This window comes from Polypterus senegalus, chromosome 6 (genome assembly GCF_016835505.1).
Source record: "Polypterus senegalus isolate Bchr_013 chromosome 6, ASM1683550v1, whole genome shotgun sequence".
Lineage (NCBI taxonomy): Eukaryota > Metazoa > Chordata > Cladistia > Polypteriformes > Polypteridae > Polypterus > Polypterus senegalus.
In genome coordinates, this window is record NC_053159.1 from 2,161,683 (window position 1) to 2,180,942 (window position 19,260).

General features: G+C 43.1%; 2 protein-coding genes across 2 annotated transcripts in view; one reads left to right on the forward strand and one right to left on the reverse strand.

Moving 5' to 3' along the window:
* LOC120530497 (high affinity cGMP-specific 3',5'-cyclic phosphodiesterase 9A) overlaps positions 1-1,251 on the reverse strand; it is a 76,357-nt gene extending 75,106 nt beyond the window's left edge. Inside the window, exon 1 of the mRNA XM_039754926.1 lies at positions 1,076-1,251. Coding sequence (XP_039610860.1) covers positions 1,076-1,163 — 88 coding nt within the window. The 5' untranslated portion in view covers positions 1,164-1,251. The remainder of the gene's footprint in view (positions 1-1,075) is intronic.
* Positions 1,252-5,567: 4,316 nt separating this feature from the next.
* nifk (nucleolar protein interacting with the FHA domain of MKI67) lies at positions 5,568-18,189 on the forward strand. The gene is made up of 6 exons (XM_039755241.1): positions 5,568-5,748; positions 10,090-10,218; positions 10,977-11,085; positions 12,573-12,784; positions 14,377-14,439; positions 17,513-18,189. Exons 1-6 carry the CDS (start codon positions 5,632-5,634, stop codon positions 17,657-17,659), a joined length of 777 nt encoding a protein of 258 aa, XP_039611175.1. The 5' UTR covers positions 5,568-5,631; the 3' UTR covers positions 17,660-18,189.
* Positions 18,190-19,260: the final 1,071 nt, after the last annotated feature.

The window sequence follows — 19,260 nt, forward strand, 5'->3', positions numbered from 1 at the left end:
ATGGGAAAGATGCTATATAAATAATGTACTATTATTATTATTATTATTATTAGTAGTAGTAGTAGTAGTAGTAGTATGCGTTTCATGTTGGAAGATTTACTTTACAGTTTTAATCTTCTTCTTCTTCTTCTTCTTTCGGCTGCTTCTATTAGGTGTTGCCACAGCGGATCATCTTCTTCCATATCTTCCTGTCCTCGTCATCTTGTTCTGTCACACCCATCACCTGCATGTCCTCTCTCACCACATCCATAAACCTTCTCTTAGGCCTTCCTCTTCCCTGGTAGCTCTGTCCTTAGTACCCTTCTCCCAATATACCCCCATCTCTTCTCTGCACTTGTCCAAACCAACACAATCTCACCTCTCTGACTTTATCTCCCAACCTGAGCTGACCCTCTAATGTCCTCATTTCTAATCCTGTCCATTCTCGTCACATCCAATGCAAATCTTAGCATCTTTAACTCTGCCACCTCCAGCTCTGTCTCCTGTGCCACCATCTCCAGCCCATATACCATAGCTGGTCTCACTACCGTCCTGTAGACCTTCCCTTTCACTCCTGCTGATACCCGTCTGTCACAAATCACTCCTGACACTCTTCTCCACCCACCCCACCCTGCCTGCACTCTCTTCTTCACCTCTCTTTCACACTCCCCATTACTCTGTACTGTTGATCCCAAGTATTTAAACTCCTCCACCTTCACCAACTCTACTCCCTCATCCTCACCATTCCACTGACCTCCCTCTCATTCACAGCCATGCATTCTGTCTTGGTGGTCCTACTGACCTTCATTCCTCTCCTCTCTTTACAGTTTTAATATCACTAAATAAATCCCGTCACCCCAAAGACACACTAGTCCAGGTGCCATTGCGGCATCGGGCACTCGGACGGGACAAAACAGCCTACCGCGTCACCGGAATCAACAGGTTAGCGCCGCACACATTTATTTTTAACGGACTTGTTGGAATTGTGCACCTTCACTTATTCCATCACTAAAAAAGGTTTCAAGGGGCAAAATGAAGTGACGTGCGTCTGACCTGGAGAGGTGCGACGGCGAGGAACAAACACACACACACCTACCCTTGACATCCTGAGCGGGACAGTCCTCTCGAAACTCGGCTTGTTCGGGCCTCCCGTTGATAGTGAAGTAGATGAGTTTAACTGCCATTATGATCAACCAGGAAGGAAAGACGGGAAAATGTGGAGAACAAGTGCCGCTGTCAGAAACCCATAAAGTGGAGAAACGGTGCGGGGGACGGCGGACATAGAGAGAGAGAGAGAGCGAGAGAGAGAGAGGGCGCGCGCGCGCAAGTGAGAGGGAGAGAGACACAGAGAGAAAGCTCAAGTGAGCGCGCGCTCGCGCGAGAGAGAGAGGTGCAGTAAAGCAAGCGCAGCTCCTCCTTAGCAACGCGGGAGCGCCAAAGCACAGTTCAGGTGTGTCGCGAGGTGCCACACTGGGTGTTTGCGTTGGCTGATTTTCTTCTTTTTTATCTCCGGGTCCTCGCAGTTTGCCACCAAGGTAACGTTAGCCTGACGTTCATCTCACTTTGCCCAGTGGTGAAGTCAGACCTGGCAGGGTATATGCGTCCCTTACAGCAGCTGCTTAGTCCAGCAGATGATCTGAGAGCGAACCTCATGATATCTTACTTATCATGAATGACTTAATATCGAATCCATAATTAAGGATTCTGCGTTTCCTGTTACTTTTATATCTTTGTAATTTGTTGGTTTTGTTCTTGCAGTTTTGTCGTTTTCCCAAAAATGAAATTATAACGACCCAGGGGGTGCATGAGACGGAAGAAAGGAATCAGCCTCTTTACACCGACTGCTGATGAGTGGCCTTTTAAAGGACCGTTCAGCTTCAGGGGCGCCGCTTCTGCCACGCAGCCCAGATGTTCGACAAGGAAGTGGGCGCCTCCCGCTCCCAGCTGCTTTCCTCCTTTCTCTGCTCATACACGCCATCCCGGGGTCGGTGGCAACCCATATGCCACATTATCACCTGACTGAGAAATGAACCAACCTAAGATCGAGGCTCACCGACAGCCGTGCCTTCTTAGCCGATGGGATTTAGCAGCCAGGAGACGCGTTCGCAGTGCTCCGTGTCAGACCCCTTCGCCCGTTTCTCTTTCACCGCTCTTGGAGATGCCTTGCATAGCCGAGTCCTCCAGGTGCTCCTGTCACCTCAAACAGTCTGTAGTAACATGAGGACTTGTCCCTTTTCAGTTTGGACCCTGCAGCAGAGCCCGTCAATCTATTAGGCGACTGATTGTGGAGCCTAACGGGCACGCGCTCTGAACGTGGCGGGGCACAGTTTATGAAACTCAAGTGGGTGCACTTCAGAAACGACCCCCAGGACATGCTATGGCCACCAAGGGGCACATGAACTCACTGTTTTTTGTCCTTCTAAACCATCATTTTTTGGAACATGTTTTGTGCATGAAATGACATCCGCAGAATAGATGTCTTCAGGAAAAATGAACAGAAGGACTTGAAGTTGTTGGGCTGGTGCACCACCCGGGGTTTGTTTCCTGCCTTGCGCCCTGTGTTGGCTGGGATTGGCTCCAGCAGACCCCCGTGACCCTGTAGTTAGGATATAGCGGGTTGGATAATGGATGGATGGATGGACTTGAAGTTGTGCTGCCACATCAATGGACCCCAGAGGTTCACCCTTTAGTGGGACACAAGGGGTCAAAGTTACTCTTTTTGGAAAAAAGTAAAAAAAAAAAAAATGGGGACCACTGCTATAGGCATGTGGAGTATTTTGTTATGCTTCTTTGAAGTTACTGATCATGAATATGAACATATTTTTGATATTTGAATCTTTACCGGTGGTCCAATCCCCCTAAGTGTTACGCTCAAAAAGTTAAAAATGACAAACGTCAAACATCAACTTGTAGGGTGTCTTTTTAGATGGTTTTCAAAGTCAATGATTACAAATATGAAGTTTCTTTGAGCTTTTGTCCTTTATGAGCCCTCTATGATGGTGATAAATGACAGATTTCTGTGACAATCGAGAATATTTAGACTTTTCATATTGCCGTTGAAGCCCACATTTGAATATTTCAAATATGTGACACAACTCTTCTATGCCATGAAGTAAATCTTCACATTTCTTATAAATACCTTGAAGTACATTCTTAAAAATCAGGGGTCCTTCACAGCAAAGCCATAGGGGAACCATTGTTGGGTTCCTAAAGAACCTTCCATAGGAAGGTTTCAGAAAGAACCTTTCTTTCGGTCCAAATCAGGATCCATAAATAGCCTTGAAAAGATAAGAATTTTGTAAAATCCCAATGGCCTCCTAATTTTAATAAGCCCCCTGCTGCATACTGTCACCCAGGCTGAGTTCAGGTGTTCTCCACCTGTTAGTATGCAGGTAGACATTAAAGGTTTCTCTTTTGTGCACACATTACATACTTTTTCAAAGCTCCAAGAACCAAAGGACCCTTCGCAGAATGAATGGTTCTTAGTCAAACAATGGCTTAGTGGGGAGCCACACATCCCAGTAAAGTGCCATTTAAGAACAGGCATTTGGAAGAGTGTAGGGCAGTTGCTATTCTTTCAGATATTTAGTATTTAATTTCACTTTTCTCATATAATATGTCTTTTCCCCTTTAAATAAAGTCAAACTTAAAATGCGATTAATTTTTAATTTTTTTTTCAAACCCACTAATGAGTGGGCTGTATAGCTACATCTTGAGAGGCTTTCAGTTGTTAAATGAGTTAGGGTATATTCAGCTTTACATCTGTCAGGTTTTTAGTCAAAGTGTGTCAGAGGACAAGTCACCAATCAAAACACAGCACTCGATTGAGCCCACCCTCTCAACTTGGACAAGTGACAGTGACAGAGTTCATTTCTGGACTTCTTTCATGTTGCTTGCTGTGCCATTGAAATCAGTAAATGCAGAAAAATGAAATACATGAAGAAATAAGTTCAGGGTCCTCCGTGCTTTGAGTTTGCATGTTCTCCTCGTGTCTGCGTGGGTTTTCTCTGCCTGCAGGTTAAGCCAACGTCACATTCCAGGGCTATTCCAGCAGTGCTCTTGAACGTAGGGGCGGGGTCTCGACGTGTCAGGAGGTAGGCTGTTCTTCCAGCCAATGAGGTTCTGCAGCATCGTGATTGCATATGTACGAGGTTGATTAGCATGCTCCATGCACAGATGTTTCAGGGCAGCGTTTGTCGCGCTTACATTTATAAGGTTATTGCGGTTTATACTGAGGAAGTTGTGTTGAAATGTGCCTACACCAGGTTTTACAAATGTGATTTTTTTGGGCGTGCGCTTATTTTCACGCTCGAATCCACCCAAAGTTATATTAATGACACTCTAATCGCGTAGACGGACGTAAACGCGTTTAGATCCTCTTAATCGCTCTCTGATTGGTTCGTGCGTATTTCGAAGCCCTTCATTGATTGGATCCTGCTTATTCTAACGGATCATACTCTGGTCACACTTAACGGAAGACGAACATTTTCCAACAATTACGGCTTATACAGAGCTGCTGGTGGCACTGGCGCTTGTCCAGCTACGTACCCTTAAATTGCGTTTTTGTGAAGTGTGAATGCGCATACTTGCATGAAAGGCAAATTACTTACCCGTCGCTAAAGTTTTGCTATAAATCTCGTGTCTGGAGGAGTTACCATTGCGGCCCATTGAAAACGAGACTATAAATAACTCGGTTGATAGCCCCTCCGCATCGTTTACTATTCACGCTTAACCTGCTCAGTAAGGAAGAGCGCGTGGCATTCTGCAGCAAAATGAAAAACGAGGCGCTTAATGAAGTGGAGGACGGGCGTAGAATTCAGCCAGGCTCACAATATGACAGGACAGGGAGAAATGAAAACACAACGTAGTAAGGTGAAAGTATTGACGCACACATTTTATTTATGTATTATTCATTTACTGAATTTGTTTTACAAATGTTCTTTGGTACAAGAGGCGCTTGGATTGTGGCGTACTGCTAATAATCATTTCATGAATGAGGACAGAGCTAAACACTTAGAGTGTCGCTTTAACATGTGATTTGTTTTTATTTAATGATAAGACAACTGTGGCCAGTTCTGGAGGCTGTCACTTTCAATTGTGATCGACTCATTAACGTGACATGGTGACAGTTCCCTGCGGCTTATTAAAGGGTTCGTTTTTAAAATCGCACAAAGCACACGTGACATTAATTTTCACGGTACTCCATCGTCCCAGCAAGGAGTTATGCTCCCAGTATGGGCGAAGGTCCCTCTCACGGGTGTTTTTGGGCGTTTTAGCATGGACAGCAGGGATCATTTACTAAACGATGCGAAACATCCAATGTGGATTTAGATCGGTTTCGTTTACCAAGTCCGTTTTTAAATGAAAACATCCTAGCGTGGACGTAACCCCCTTAAAGAGGCAGGCATTTGCACATGTGAGAAGTATCCAGCTGTAGCCAGGGCTGTTTTAGTCTCTTTTTAAGAGATCTGCGGGCCCGCACTTCTTTTCTTCCGCCGTATCATCCTGTCAGACCTCCGCACGCCAGATGGCGCTACACAATAAACGGACCTCCGCTCAGCTCCTCTCTTGCCTCGGCGGTAATCGCGAGTTCTTGACAGCCCACGAGAGAAGGCAACGTGACTGTGTAGTCGGAGTTGTTGTGTCGCCGCGATGGCAGTTAAAGAAGAAGGTCCTGTGTCTGCGCCTAAAAACCTGCTCTCGTTGAACCCAGAAGAGGAGTTTGAATTTCAGCAGAAAGTTCGGGATATTAAGAGTCAGTCTAAAAAGGTAACGTGACTGGAGACGGTGGAGCACGCGATCGGGCCGAGGATTGTAAAGCGGCGCGTTGAGTGTCCGCCGCCAGGAAATATGCGCCTGGCCTGGATTGGCATGGGTGGGTGGCATTTGTGACTGCAGAACAAACTGGCCTTAGATGGTTGAAGTACGGTCTTCCACTGATAAGGGAGAAAAAAAACAAAACAACAAATAGACAAAAAGGGTTACAGTTAGGCTTGGGACTTGTTTAGCTTCGCTTGAGGGTTACTTGGGCAGGCATAGGGTTTTAAATATAGTTAGCGTCCACAATAGACACGTGATAATGGAAAAATAAGTTTAATGAAACTTGGAAAAAGCAAGTGTGTAGAATCGCCGAGGAAGTGTCATATCCTGGCTTCACCAGTAAGGGCAGCATCGGGCGCAGGGCACGAGTCCGCGGGGGTCAGGACGACAGTATGTTGCTTGGCATACACCCACACACCCCATCGCATCCATTATTTGGCCATTGAACATGTTGCAGGTGTAGTTGCGAATTGTTTTCTCTTACTTTAAATGCACACCTAAGCCATGTTTGGTACCAGTTACCAGTGCAGTTTCTTGGCACAACATACTTTTCAAATGGATGCAGGGGCACAGAATTGCCCCGTTTTGTACTTTTGTATTTTAATATTTTTTAACGAGGCTTATAAAGAGTGGCACAGTATTTAACATTGTTGGGTCTCTGGTCCAGTGGTATGGGTAATCGCTTGGCACTGCCAGGCCCTGTACATGGGCTTTGCCCATTCTCTTTTGTCTGTTTGCGTTTTCACCAGGTATTTCAGTTTCCTCCATCACAAAAACATGCAGGTTGTATTATGTGGCAGCAGAATAAGGGGGTGGTGGTTGGGGTCCTAGATCTGTTGTTTTATTGCCACACATACAATGCAGTGAAATTCTTGACTTGTGTTATGTTCCTTGCAGGCACAATAATCGACATAAAACATCAGACCTAAATCTAATACTAATAGCTCGAAGCATAACATCATATGCACAAGAATCGCAGAAGACGTGCCACTTAATTCACATATGGCAGTTGAGCGGCCTTATTAACTGCGGGTAGACACTCTTCTTAAATCCCACAGTTCTGGCGTTAACAGTTCTATAGCCCCGTCTGACTTGGATGGGGAATGTCCTTTAAGATTTGTTTTGGCTTTCCCAGACAGGTCTTGTGAAATATGCCCTGCTGACATGGCATCTGTGTGTACCAGTGATGATCTGCACCATTTTCACCAAATCCCCCCCCCCCCCCGCCGCAATGTCTTGCTGAACTGCTGCCATATCCGCACAGAACGTGGCCCGTCAACAGGGCACTCGTAAAAGTCCCTCGGATGTTTGAGAAAGTAAAGTCACTGGCGGACCTTTTTGGTCCACCCAAGATCATTGGTGATGGTAACCCTCAAGAATTTAAAACTGTTGACTCCATCTTTTAAGGTTCACTTTATATCTTGTGGTCCGTGCTGCTGAGAGATACTTTATTAATCCCAAAGGGAAATTCACATAGATACAGTTTGTCCTTTATTTGTCCCCAAAGGGAAGTGTAGTCTCTTTATTAATAAATATTATTAAACAACCAAACATACCCCCACCACACACCAGAATGACTAAAGGAACTGAAAACTAATAAGAGAGAAACGTCTGACTTCTCTAAAGACAAAAAGAGCATTGGCGGTGAGGCACTATAAAGGTAGGTGGGTGGCTGCTGCTTGGATTGCTGCGTGTCATTTTCTGCTCAGTCCTGGAGACCCAACGTCACTTCAGGGTTTTGTTCCAACCAACTATTTTTATTTTTTAATTAGACTCCTAGCTGTTATTTCACAGTTTATTTGTTTCGCGGGTCCATAGAGAAGTTAGAAAAGTGTGTTTTTTTGTCTTTTTATTGTTATGTTACATGGGAATACTCTAGTCTGTTTTTTTTTTTTTTTTTAAACTGGGTTTTAATATTTTCATCATCCTCGTGATTTTCATTCTGCTTTTATAGGATGTTGTAATTATTTAATCCATTATTTACTCTCGAGCACTTTAGTTGCTCTGACACTGAAGTGCCCACTTTAGTGTCATTTGTCCAGGTGTCTGCGCTGCTCATTGTTAACTGTCATTATTCAGCTACAATTAAGAGAGCAACCTACACAGGAAAATGGCAATTTTCATAGAAAAATAACAAAATAGAGTTAAGGATTTAATTAAGGCTGTTGGAAAAATACAAACGTTTCCCAATGTCTATTTTTAAATTTAGATAGCATCATGCCACAAAAAAAAAAAAAAAATCCTGAATTTCTGTGTTTTACCACTCTAAGGTAACTCATGAATATTTATGAGTAGGGCAGAGCCTTTGACCAACACACAATGGTGTGTAAACACGAGGCTATAAAGTTAACCACTGATAGTGGGAATTGATTTTCAGACATTGACATGGAAGGTGAAACTGATGCATATGGGACTGTATGACCGAACCCAAAGGCGTGCAGCCACCTCAAAGAGAACAGTCTGCACTGCTCTTTCTTCTTCAGTCCCAACACCTCCCTAAAGTACTTGTAGCACTGCACCACATCCACTCCATGAGCAGTGACCAAGCATGGAGGCCCTTTGGTGTGGTGAAAGTCAAAAACCAGTTCCTGATCAGCCCAGGCCTTAAGAACTTTAGGACTGACTCCATCTGCTCCCACAGCTTTTCCACTGTGTAGCCTTCTCAGTTGTCTCCTCACTTAGTCATCAGTTATGAACAGTTCATATTGATGATCGGCTGATATGGCCAGTGAAGAGTCCACCTCTGAAGTGGCTGTAGTTGTTGATGGTTCCTGACTCGCCAAAATCCTGTAATCTGTACCTTTTCATCTCCAGACTTTGTGCCTTGATGTACAGATGTGACCAAAAGTTTTGAGAATGACTCAAATATTAATTTCCACAAAGTTTGCTACCTCAGTATTTATGATGGCAATTTGCATCTACTCCAGAATGTTCTGACGAGTGATCTGATGAATTGTAATTAATTGCACTGCTCCTCTTTGCAATGAAAATGAACTTAATCCCAAAAATACATTTCCCCTGCTGTTGTGAAGAGGGCTTCATGGCACCCAAGAAAGTCCAGCAAGTGCCAGGACCGTCTCCTAAAGTTGATTCAGCTGCGGGCACCACCAGGTCAGAGCTTGCTCAGGAATGGCAGCAGGCAGGTGGGATTGATGTGAAGACCTTTGGAGGATGGCCTGGTGGGTGTCAGGAAGGGCAGCAAAGAAGCCAAGAAAAGGGACAGACTGATATTCTGGGATTGGACTGTTTTGGGGGGGGACATCATTTTCTCTGATGAATCCCGTTTTTGATTGCTTGGAGCATCCGGAAAAAAGAAAAGGTGAGCAGTGCTACCATCAGTCCTGTGTCACGCCAACAGTAAAGCATCTTGAGACCATTCATGTCACTTGGGGTTGCTTCTCACTCACAATTTGGCCTAAGAACACAGCCATGAATAAAGAATGGCACCAAAACATCCTATGAGAGCAACTTCTCCCTACCATCCGAGAACACTTTGGTGACCAACATGATGGAGCACCGGGCCATAAGGCAAAAGTGAGAACTAAGTGGATCGGGGAACAAAACATCAAAATTTGGGGTCCATGGTCAGGAAACTCCACAGACCTTTAATCCCATTGAGAACTTGTGGTCAATCCTCAAGAGGCGGGTGGACAAACAAAAACCCACAAATTCTGATTCTGCAAGAACGGGCTGGCATCAATCAGGATTGGGCCCAAAACTTGATTGACAGGCAGCATGCCAGGGCGAATTGAAAAAGAAAGAAGGGCCAACACTGCAAATCTTGGCTCTTTGCATAAACATAATGTCATTGTCAATAAAAACCTTTGAAACTTCTGAAATGCTTGTAATTCTACTTCAGTATCCCATAGAAACATCTGACACAAAGATCTAAAAACACTGAAGCAGCAACCTTTGTGAAAACCAACTCTTGGGTCAGTCTCTACATTTCTGGCCACAACTGCATTCCTTCATCTCCCCTAGCGAGCCACTGATATACTTGTACAGGTCAGCCTCTTGGGGACGCACTCCTCGATGTTATTGAGATAGTTTAGGACCTTCAGGTGACATTCCAGTGAAACTGAAAAAGGCAGGCTGCTGTCATCCTCCAGATATCCAGCTGATGGGGGTCCTCAAGGTAAAGCGACTGCAGAGGCTTGCAGATGGATAAGCCGGGCAAAGCGTACATCTTAGGAATAGAAGCCATGAATGGAAAGCAGCGGAGACTCTGGTGAACATCTTAACCATGACGTCCATGTGACAGCTAACCGAATATCATTCTCTGTATTGTAGCACGAAAAACTGACACCTGGAGTGATTTGCTTGAGACACATACCACAAGGCTTTTATGAGAAAGAAATCCGGGAATATTTCAGCCAGTTTGGAAAAGTTGTACGGCTTCGTTTGTCAAGAAGTAAAAAGGTATGGTGAATGGGGGTTTTCTATTACATTATTATTATCTAGTATTAAGTTTTACTATTGTGAAGGCCAGAATTAAGATATCCGTGACGTATGCGTGACGGCCATAGAACTGAGATCAGGTAACCGGGAGGTTAACATCCAGCATTTGAATTTCCTGGTATTAACTGGTGACACTGGTGTTTAAAAAGAGCTTTATGCATGTGAACGCTACTTCTATATATGTTGTGTCTCGCTTGATGGTGGCTTGTGGCTCTGACCAGAGTGTCATTTGTCCATTTCATTATTAAGTGCATTGACATATATTAAGGGGGGTTTGCCTCTGTGTCTGATGTAATTTTCTCCTTGCTGACTTTGGGTACAAAGCACTGTGTCTGTATCCCTGCACAGCGTGCCCAAAATCTAGCTGTGTGCCAGCAGCATGCAGGGATGTGCCTTTGTGCCACTTCCAGTACACACCTGACCTGACCTGACATTCTTCAGTCTCGACCTGAAGAAGGGGTCCGAGTTGCCATGAAAGCTTGCATATTGTAATCTTTTTAGTTAGTGATAGGTGTCATTTTGCTTGACTTCTCATTATGATGGCTAATACGGTGCAACACTGTAGTATTAATTTAATGTAAGGATAGAAAGCCATCTTCACTCTGGTATTGATCAGTATCTTTTATAGAGACCCCCATTATATCGGGAATCACAGTAAATTATTCATATCTTTTAAAAAATAAAACCTCTACATTTTTTTTTCTTCTTCTTTATTTTAGACTGGACGCAGCAAAGGCTATGCTTTTCTGGAGTTTGAATGTGATGAAGTGGCAAAGATTGTGGCAAACACAATGAACAATTACCTTATTGGTGAACGACTTTTGAAGTGTAAGTTTTCCATTGTCTGCTTTCTAAGCAGTTTTCCCAAGCGAGTGGTAGAGCAGACATTGCTCATATGCAACAGATACATCTGTCCTAATCAAAATTGTAAGTCCATATAACCATCCTTCTTGAAATGGGTCCTTTTGCACAAATCACTAAATTGAGTTGCCCATCTTTGAACCTTCTCCAGATCAGTCCTGTCTCTAAGTGACCTCGTGGCTGTGGCGCCTCCTATAGACAGGTGTGTGCCTTTTCCAAACCAGTCCAGACCACTAAACAAGGTGTGGAAACTCCTGAGCCAAAGCACTGGGTCTTAGTACTTGTGTCTGTGATATTTCAGTTTATTTTTAAATAAATTGCAAAAAAAATCCTAAAATCTTGTTTTCAGTTTGTCATGCTGGGGTTTTGAATGTTGATTGATGTGTGAAAAATTAAATGATTTTAGGATAAGGATGCAACATTAAAAACTGAAAAAGTGAAGGGGGCAGAATACTTTCTGAAGGCACTGTATGTAATGTGGCCTGCAGAGGGCGCTCCTGCCACCCGAATCCAACACAGACAGACGCAGAGGTACAAGCACACCGGATTTTTGTTTCTTTTTCCTTGTGGAAATGACCAGTCCCATACTAAACCCCCGTTTCCCACGAACACAGCACAAAACTCTTCTTCTTTATCTTTCCTCCACTACTCCTGGCAAGCTTCATCTTCTCCCACCCGACTCTGGCTCCCGGAGTAGTAGCTGCTGGCTCCTTTTATAAAGCACCCCGAAGTGCTTGTTGTTCCACCTCTGGAAGCAGTTCTGGGTGTGGTGGAAGAGCTGCCTATAAGGGCTCGTCAGCAGCTGCAGCTCCCCCTGCTGGCGCCCATAGATCCCAAAAGGGTTGAATCAAACTCCAGCTCCCATGGAGCCCTCCGGGAGTCGGAGGCACTGCTGCAGCCTGTGGGGGGGGGTGGGCGCTGCCATCTAGTGCTCTGGATACGCTTCCTTACCCGGTCCTTCCAACATGGAGGTGTCCCGACCCGACCCGACCCACCACACTAGTCAGATGTTACCTTTATCTGTTCTGTCACCTGTAGCTATTATTGATATACAAGGCTCAGAAGTAAGTGGGTGCAATTTGAAATTGAGGTTATAAGAGTACAAAAGAGGCATTACCTTACGATGTTTAAACAAATGTCTAAATGCATAGCCAGAATGAAAGTGATGTTTTATTACTGGCTTCCAGCTTCTTTATCTTAAATGTGAATGACCTGAATATGTGGCATAATTAACAGTTTTGACATCACATACCCAGTGCTTATGGAGAGCCCTGTGTTTGAAATGACCACGGCTGCCTTGGCATTGCGATTTTCCCCCTTGTTCATGTCATTTATGGGATATTCAAAAACTAATAGGGAGTTACATAGCATTGTTGGCTGTACTTGGACCCCAAAACAGTCATTTGTGTGGAGTGATCAAAAATGATTCACCTTTAGGATTTCTTCCTCTCCAGGCAATGTCATTCCACCCGAGAAAGTCCACCCGACCCTTTTTAAAGGATGCAATACAATATTTAAGAAGCCATCACTTCCTGCTGTTTCACGCTATAACAAAGTACGCACGGCTGAGCAGAATTCAAAAATGACAAAAAAGCTTCTCCAGAAGGAACATCAGAAGAGGAAGAGACTGGCCGGGAAGGGGATAGATTATGATTTTCCAGGATTTGTAAGTCTGATTACATTTTATTTCTTGGTGTTTTGAAGGTTACACAACATGCATGTGATTGATTTAATGTGCTGTCACCACATTGAGACCTTGACAACATGAAGGTTTTAAGTAGCATCAAAACTAGGCTTGCATGGTACTGAAACATTTTTTAAATGGTATGGAACCAGCATCTCAAGACTTTCGGTACTGGAAGTTAATGTTACCTTTCCACTAAACTCCCACTCCCCTTCTATACTTGGGACAGTACACATGTAGGGGAATATAAATGGGCTTTGATATCCTGGAGACTTCCTGACACCACATTCTTCGGGAAGCATCCAGGCCTTATTTTTTATTTATTTATTTTTTGACATGTTGCAGTGATGCATGTTGGGTGGGTGTCCTCATACTGTGGGCTTGGTGCGGACACTGGAGGTACGTTAACATTATGTAGCATACGTCAAACATTCCAAAGTGAACATTACTAACGCTAAGCCAGTAGACGTGTGATTCCAAATAATCTGGAAAGTAAATACGCAGCATCATACAGTGAAGTTTAATTCACCTGATGTGCTCACAGTCTAAATCAAAAGTGAAGTACATCACTCTATGCATTTAGCACGGCTTGCCATCTTCTGTACAGTCGCTTAGATAAAATGTCTCCTTTCAGTAGCGTTCAAAGTAACATATAATTTTCATCTGTCTGCCAGTTATCAGATGTGGGCATTCTGCTCATAAAGCCAGATTTGGTAAACAAGCAACACAGCAAAGGTGGTGGTGGTGCCCAGGTGTAGCTCTTGTTGACCCTTCCCAGAATAAAGGTCACCTCTGCCCAATGAAAGAAGCCCACAGAATGCTTGTGGTGTGTTTTTATTATTACTTCTGGTTTATTTGAAAGTTTGCTGTGTGAAATGCAGCCAAAGTACTTGGAGACTGAAACAAAGTAACTTTAGTGTCTTCTGATTCAGAGCAAAGGAAATGGACTACGAGTGTGAAAACGCCTTTCAGTTAGGCTACAGCTGAAAACTAGTAATGTGACACTGGCTTTAGACACCAGACATACAGAATGTGTTATGAGGTTTAGAAATCCTCAGTCACTGTGGGAGACCATTGGGTGTAAGGTAAGAAGCACACGTGCCAGTATGCCACTCCTTGACTGGCTTAGCTGCATAGCATAGCAGAAAAGAGGGCACTGCGTGCAGTCCAGTACCAGAAACCTATAAATAGTCAGTTTAGTTCTGAAAGAGTGATCAAGTGACGCAGCAGCTGGTGTTTAAGGGCTGGGGATGTAAAAAATGGGGTGGATGTTATTTACTTCACAGCACATGAAGGACTCAACTTCTTATTAAATCACAAGAAAATTCTCATTCAGATTCACGATGGCCAATGATGACATTTATGGGTTTTTTTGTGCAGTTTAATGATGTTGGAGCATTTTGTTAAAGGAGAACTCCAAAAGGTTACTTGTGTATGGAAACCAGAGATTTTTATTTATTTAACAAACTTTAACCAAAGTACTTGCCTCATCCTGGCTTTGTTTGAGCATGTAAATGCACTCGGTGTTTTCATGTTGTGTGGTAGTTTAATTAGTCTTTTATTTTCTTTTTAAGGCTGAACAAATACCAGAAAAAAAGAAACCGGAGACTGAACAAAATACATCTGTAAATAGTGAGGTATGCAAGTGAATTTCGTATGTCCCACGGGATACGCACTTGAAGCAGTTAAGGCCTGCAGCTTGGTAAAAGAAAATTTGTGCATCAGACGGTTTTTGACGCTCGACTTCTCCGTTACAACCGCAACAACTTGAGAATGGGAAAGTCATGCAGTGCAGTAGTGGAATGAGATCGGGTTTTAGTGCAAACAATGGCCACCTTGCTGCTGGCCTAAATGGTAAAATGAATGACAGTAGAGGTCTTTGGTGGAAAATCCAGAGATTTTCATTTTGAAACTAAAATGGCACATGTGCTTAAGTGCATGATATGAGAAAAAGAGTTGATCTGCAGGTCAGCCTGCGCCAGCAGATGGTTAACCTGCTCAGTGCACTTGTGTTAAATTTGACATGCTGGCCTCTTACTTTTTTTTTGGATGGCATATTTTTAACAATTAAGAAGAGCAAAACCTGCATTGATAAAACACAATCAAGCAGCAGTGATTACATCAGTTTCATTTTTAAATCGACATTTAAAGAATAGAGTTGTGCTGAAAAGACCAACTGGTGATGAGTGGGTGTGAATAACAACTGTATTCCTCAGTCCCAACTTATGACCTTTCACCTGTGAAGTATCAAGTGCTGTAACACCAACCTGTAAAAAGTGTCGTCTGTCCCCCAAAAAATAGCGATTGATCACAACTAGGCACCAAAACTGACCAACTGTTCCCCTGTGGACTTTTGTGAGCACAGCTGTGTGGCTCTACCAAGCTGGTGCACAGCAGGAGGAGTGAGTGGCATGATGACAGCTGATTGGCTGTTTGCCATGTGACACCCTGGAAAAATAGGCTGCTGAGACTCGAATATTGCTTTGTGCTACACCATACCAGCAGTTCCAGTCTGTGTACTGGTGACCCACATCAGACCCACAGAGCTTCAGGTGTGACGTCCTGTATGCTTTGTGACTGACATGCGGCCAAATGGAGCTTAAAAGTCATTTGAATGCTAAAAAACTCGCAGGCATCACTGGTGCAGTCTGGATAGGTCAAAGTTCTGAAATTCACTTTCATTGGCTAATGTTCTTCTGAGTGCTGATTGGACAGTTTCTGCCTTTAATCAATCACAGTACATTGGTTCGGGTTTAAGGTGCTGTTCCCTCAATGACCTTGCATAGGAATAATAAATAATAGAGACATTGAACATGAATAGTCTTCTGCAGTTAGAACTCATTTCAACTTCAAACCAAATACTAAAGGAGAGTTTGAAAACTTAATTTATTTACCAGCGTTGCTTCAAAGAAATTAGTCAAATTGTCACATATGAGCAGTTTGAGAGAACACTTAAAAACACAGTTGCTTTGTTCTGTTGATGTCCTCTGCTTTTTCATTGTTGACCTCACCGACTTCACACTTTTGACTTTTAAAATGTCTGATTGCACTTTTGTTATGATTGACTTTAAGAAGCAGTTAACTACTTGTAGCCTTTTGTTGTTTATGATGCTACATTTAAGTATTTGTTTAAAATTTTTTTATTTATTTCTAAAAAAAAGACCTTCTGTCACTGCATATTCTTCACGCTACTGGCAGGATTGACACAATGCATTATTTAAATACTAAAACCGTACTCATTGTTTAAATAAAAACTCATTTTAACCAGTAATTAACGAACAACAACAACATTTATTTCTCTAGCACATTTTCATACAAGTAATGTAGCTCAAAGTGCTTTACATGATGAAGAAAAGAGAGAAAAAAAAAGAGAGTAAGAAAGTTAACTGCGATTTCACCTTAACCTTCACGTTGAATTTGCTTTAAACCCCCCTGTTCAAACACTCCAGGCACCGCCTGTTGATCCTTAATTGTCCTGTGTGTTACCCGGGCATTCTGGTTCAACAGGTACACTGGCTTGAATAGCCAGAGACAGTGGGAGGAATACATGAACACGTTAAAAAGCACAGACAGGTCATCCATTATCCATCCATTATCCAACCCGCTATAGCCTAACTACAGGGTTCTGCTGGAGCCAATCCCAGCCAACAAGGCAGGAAATGAAACCCTGGGCAGGGCGCCAGCCCACTGCAGGGCACACACACACACACACACACACATCAAGCACACACTAGGGACAATTTAGGATCGCCAATGCATCTAACCTGCATGTCTTTGGACTGTGGGAGGAAACCCACGCAGACACGGGGAGAACATGCAAACTCCACGCAGGGAGGACCCGGGAAGCGAACCCAGACGGGTCTCCTAACTGCGAGGCAGCAGCGCTACCCACTGTGCCGCCCACAGACAGATCAGAATGTTTTAATTTTCAAAATTTCTTAAGCATGGTAGTTTGCTATGATCAGAAATCCCAGCGTCAACCTGTCACCATTAGAATTTGAATAGTCCACCTGAACTCACCTGTGCGCACTTCGCCACTTTAACCTCACAAAGATGGATGAACTCTGAGTCTACCTGACTGAATGAGGTCCGTGAAAACTGAGGAACAGACACAAAAAAAAAAAGATTTCAGAGGCATTTAAAATGCCAGGGTGCAGCTGTGGAATCGGTGATTGGGGATGGGAGGGCACCAGTTATCCCCCAGTTTCTCCAGCCAAGCAAGAAGAATAACTGAACAGAGAATTGGTCAGAAGGCTGAAAACAGCACTTAAATGGGACAAGAATGACGTGAGCCCCCCTAAGAAATGTCATAATGCAGCAACGGTCAGGGCAAATGTGGAAGTCACTAGGCCTAGTGCTGTGGTAGCCCATGATAACACAATGGACATGCGATTCGGGCAAAGAAACGCTCTTCTGCTGTCCGGATTGTGATGCTGGGCTGCGATTCAAAATGTGTCACATGAAGGATGTGCAGCAGTGGCCCTGTGACTGCTTTTTCCAATTGTATTTATGTTGATGTTTTGGTATTTTACATTTTTTCCGTTACTTGTAATAACTTAGCTAGTGTTTGGCTTTTGTAAACGTTACGCTAAGGAGGTTAATGCACAGTCGTCCGTTTTTAGTTATGGAGCTGCTGTTAACGGTTGTGAAGTAGTAATTTACAGATGCAGAATGTTAAATCTGTTTGTAATGTTTTTCTACCTTTTCTAGGACACAACTCCTTTATGCACGCCATCTGTACTGGAACGCAGAAAATCCATGGTGATTGAAAACAATGACAGTGATGAAGATGATGAGATCATCATTAACTACCCGGTGAAGAAGAAGCTGAAAGGAGAAGCAAAAAAAGCCACATAGACGTGGACTATAAATGAACTATGGACGGTGTGTGCTGTGCACATTGGGGCACAAAGTAGTTCACATTTTCAAAAAAGATCTTTAAAACTCTTTCCAGAAAAAATTGAAAGTACTTCCATTCAGTTTGGAAGTTTGGTTTAGGTACAGTAAAAGAGTAAAAAACAATTTACTCCATGGACCTTCAACCCCCCAAAGCCCAGTACACTGAGAAGTGCCAAAGAAATCGGCGTTTGGACGTCCCGTTTAAGGAACTGTCGTGGATTGATGGTGGAACGCTTTCAGGTGACTAAAGAAAAACTGAAAAGAGGCCCGTGAATCATAAATCACCTTAACAACGTGCCACTGCAAACGACGAGAAGAACTGAAACAAATGGCATCCCTGCCATTTCAACAAAACCAATGTAAAAATATAAAGATTAAAACTTCTGAACGCTTCCTCTCATCTGCCATCCGCCCACCATCTCATTCTTACTTTTAATTGATCTCGTGGTTATTTGGCGATGTTAGTAAATCTCTTTATGTTTTAAATACTAGCCTTTCTATTGCGGTTTTCATTTACCCTTTAATGTGGAGTTTGGAGAACACAGCAGTCTTGGGGTAAAATAGAAATAAATACACAGTACAGCGAGTTTGTTAGGCCAGGTGGGCCTTTTCTTTTAGCTGCGGTCAGGGACTTGGTTAACTGTTTTGAAAAGTTCCACCATATTTAACTTCAGCATTGAAGTATCATTTTCTTCATATGAAGTGTCTGCAAGAATGAGTCCTATTCAAAAACAACAGGCCATGGAATGGAAGTATACATAACATGCTATTAAACGCAAATTTTTACAGTTTCATCTTAAAAATGGGACCCAACTAGGCCTGTGGTGGTGAATTGGCTTTCATGTGGACATCACATTATGGCTCAAGTGTCAGACGGACATTTTGGTCCTTTTGTGGCAGGCCTTTGGTAGTTTATTTGTTCAAACATGAAAGTTTGAAAAGAAATAGTCGATGGAGAGTCCGTTAGTATTGATGTTGGTTGTAACAGACCACGGTGGATCGCCGGTCAGTGTGCCTGATTACTTACAATTAACAGATAATGTAGCTGTGTGGGTGCGTTTGGTGTGACGTAAATGAGAGTTTATTCACACTTCTCTCTTGTCCTCTTCTGTTCATTTCTAGGTAAGTGGCTTAGCAGGGGTCCTCAATCCCAGTCCTAGAGAGCCGCAGTGGCTGCAGGTTTTTGTTTGGACCTGGTTGATTAATTAGAAAGCAATTCTTGCCAATAAAGCACTAACAAGCTATGAAATTAAATTAACTCTGCTCTGTCAGCTCATTCTCATATCCTAGATTTTCTTTCCCTTTCTATCATGCAAATGATTTGAAGGCTAAAATGGACGAGTAATTCTCAGTCCTTCACTTTTTTCTCTTCATTTTTCTTCCAAGTATTTCATTAAACCCAATAGTGCAGATAAATACACACAGAGGTGTAAATGTAAAAAAGCTAAATGGAGAAATGCTGCTCTCTCTTGTCATTTGCATGTTATTGAGAATAAGGAGCAATTCAAATAGCTGTTTAAGACCAAATGAAGCAATAAGGGCTCAAAATCACTAAAGTG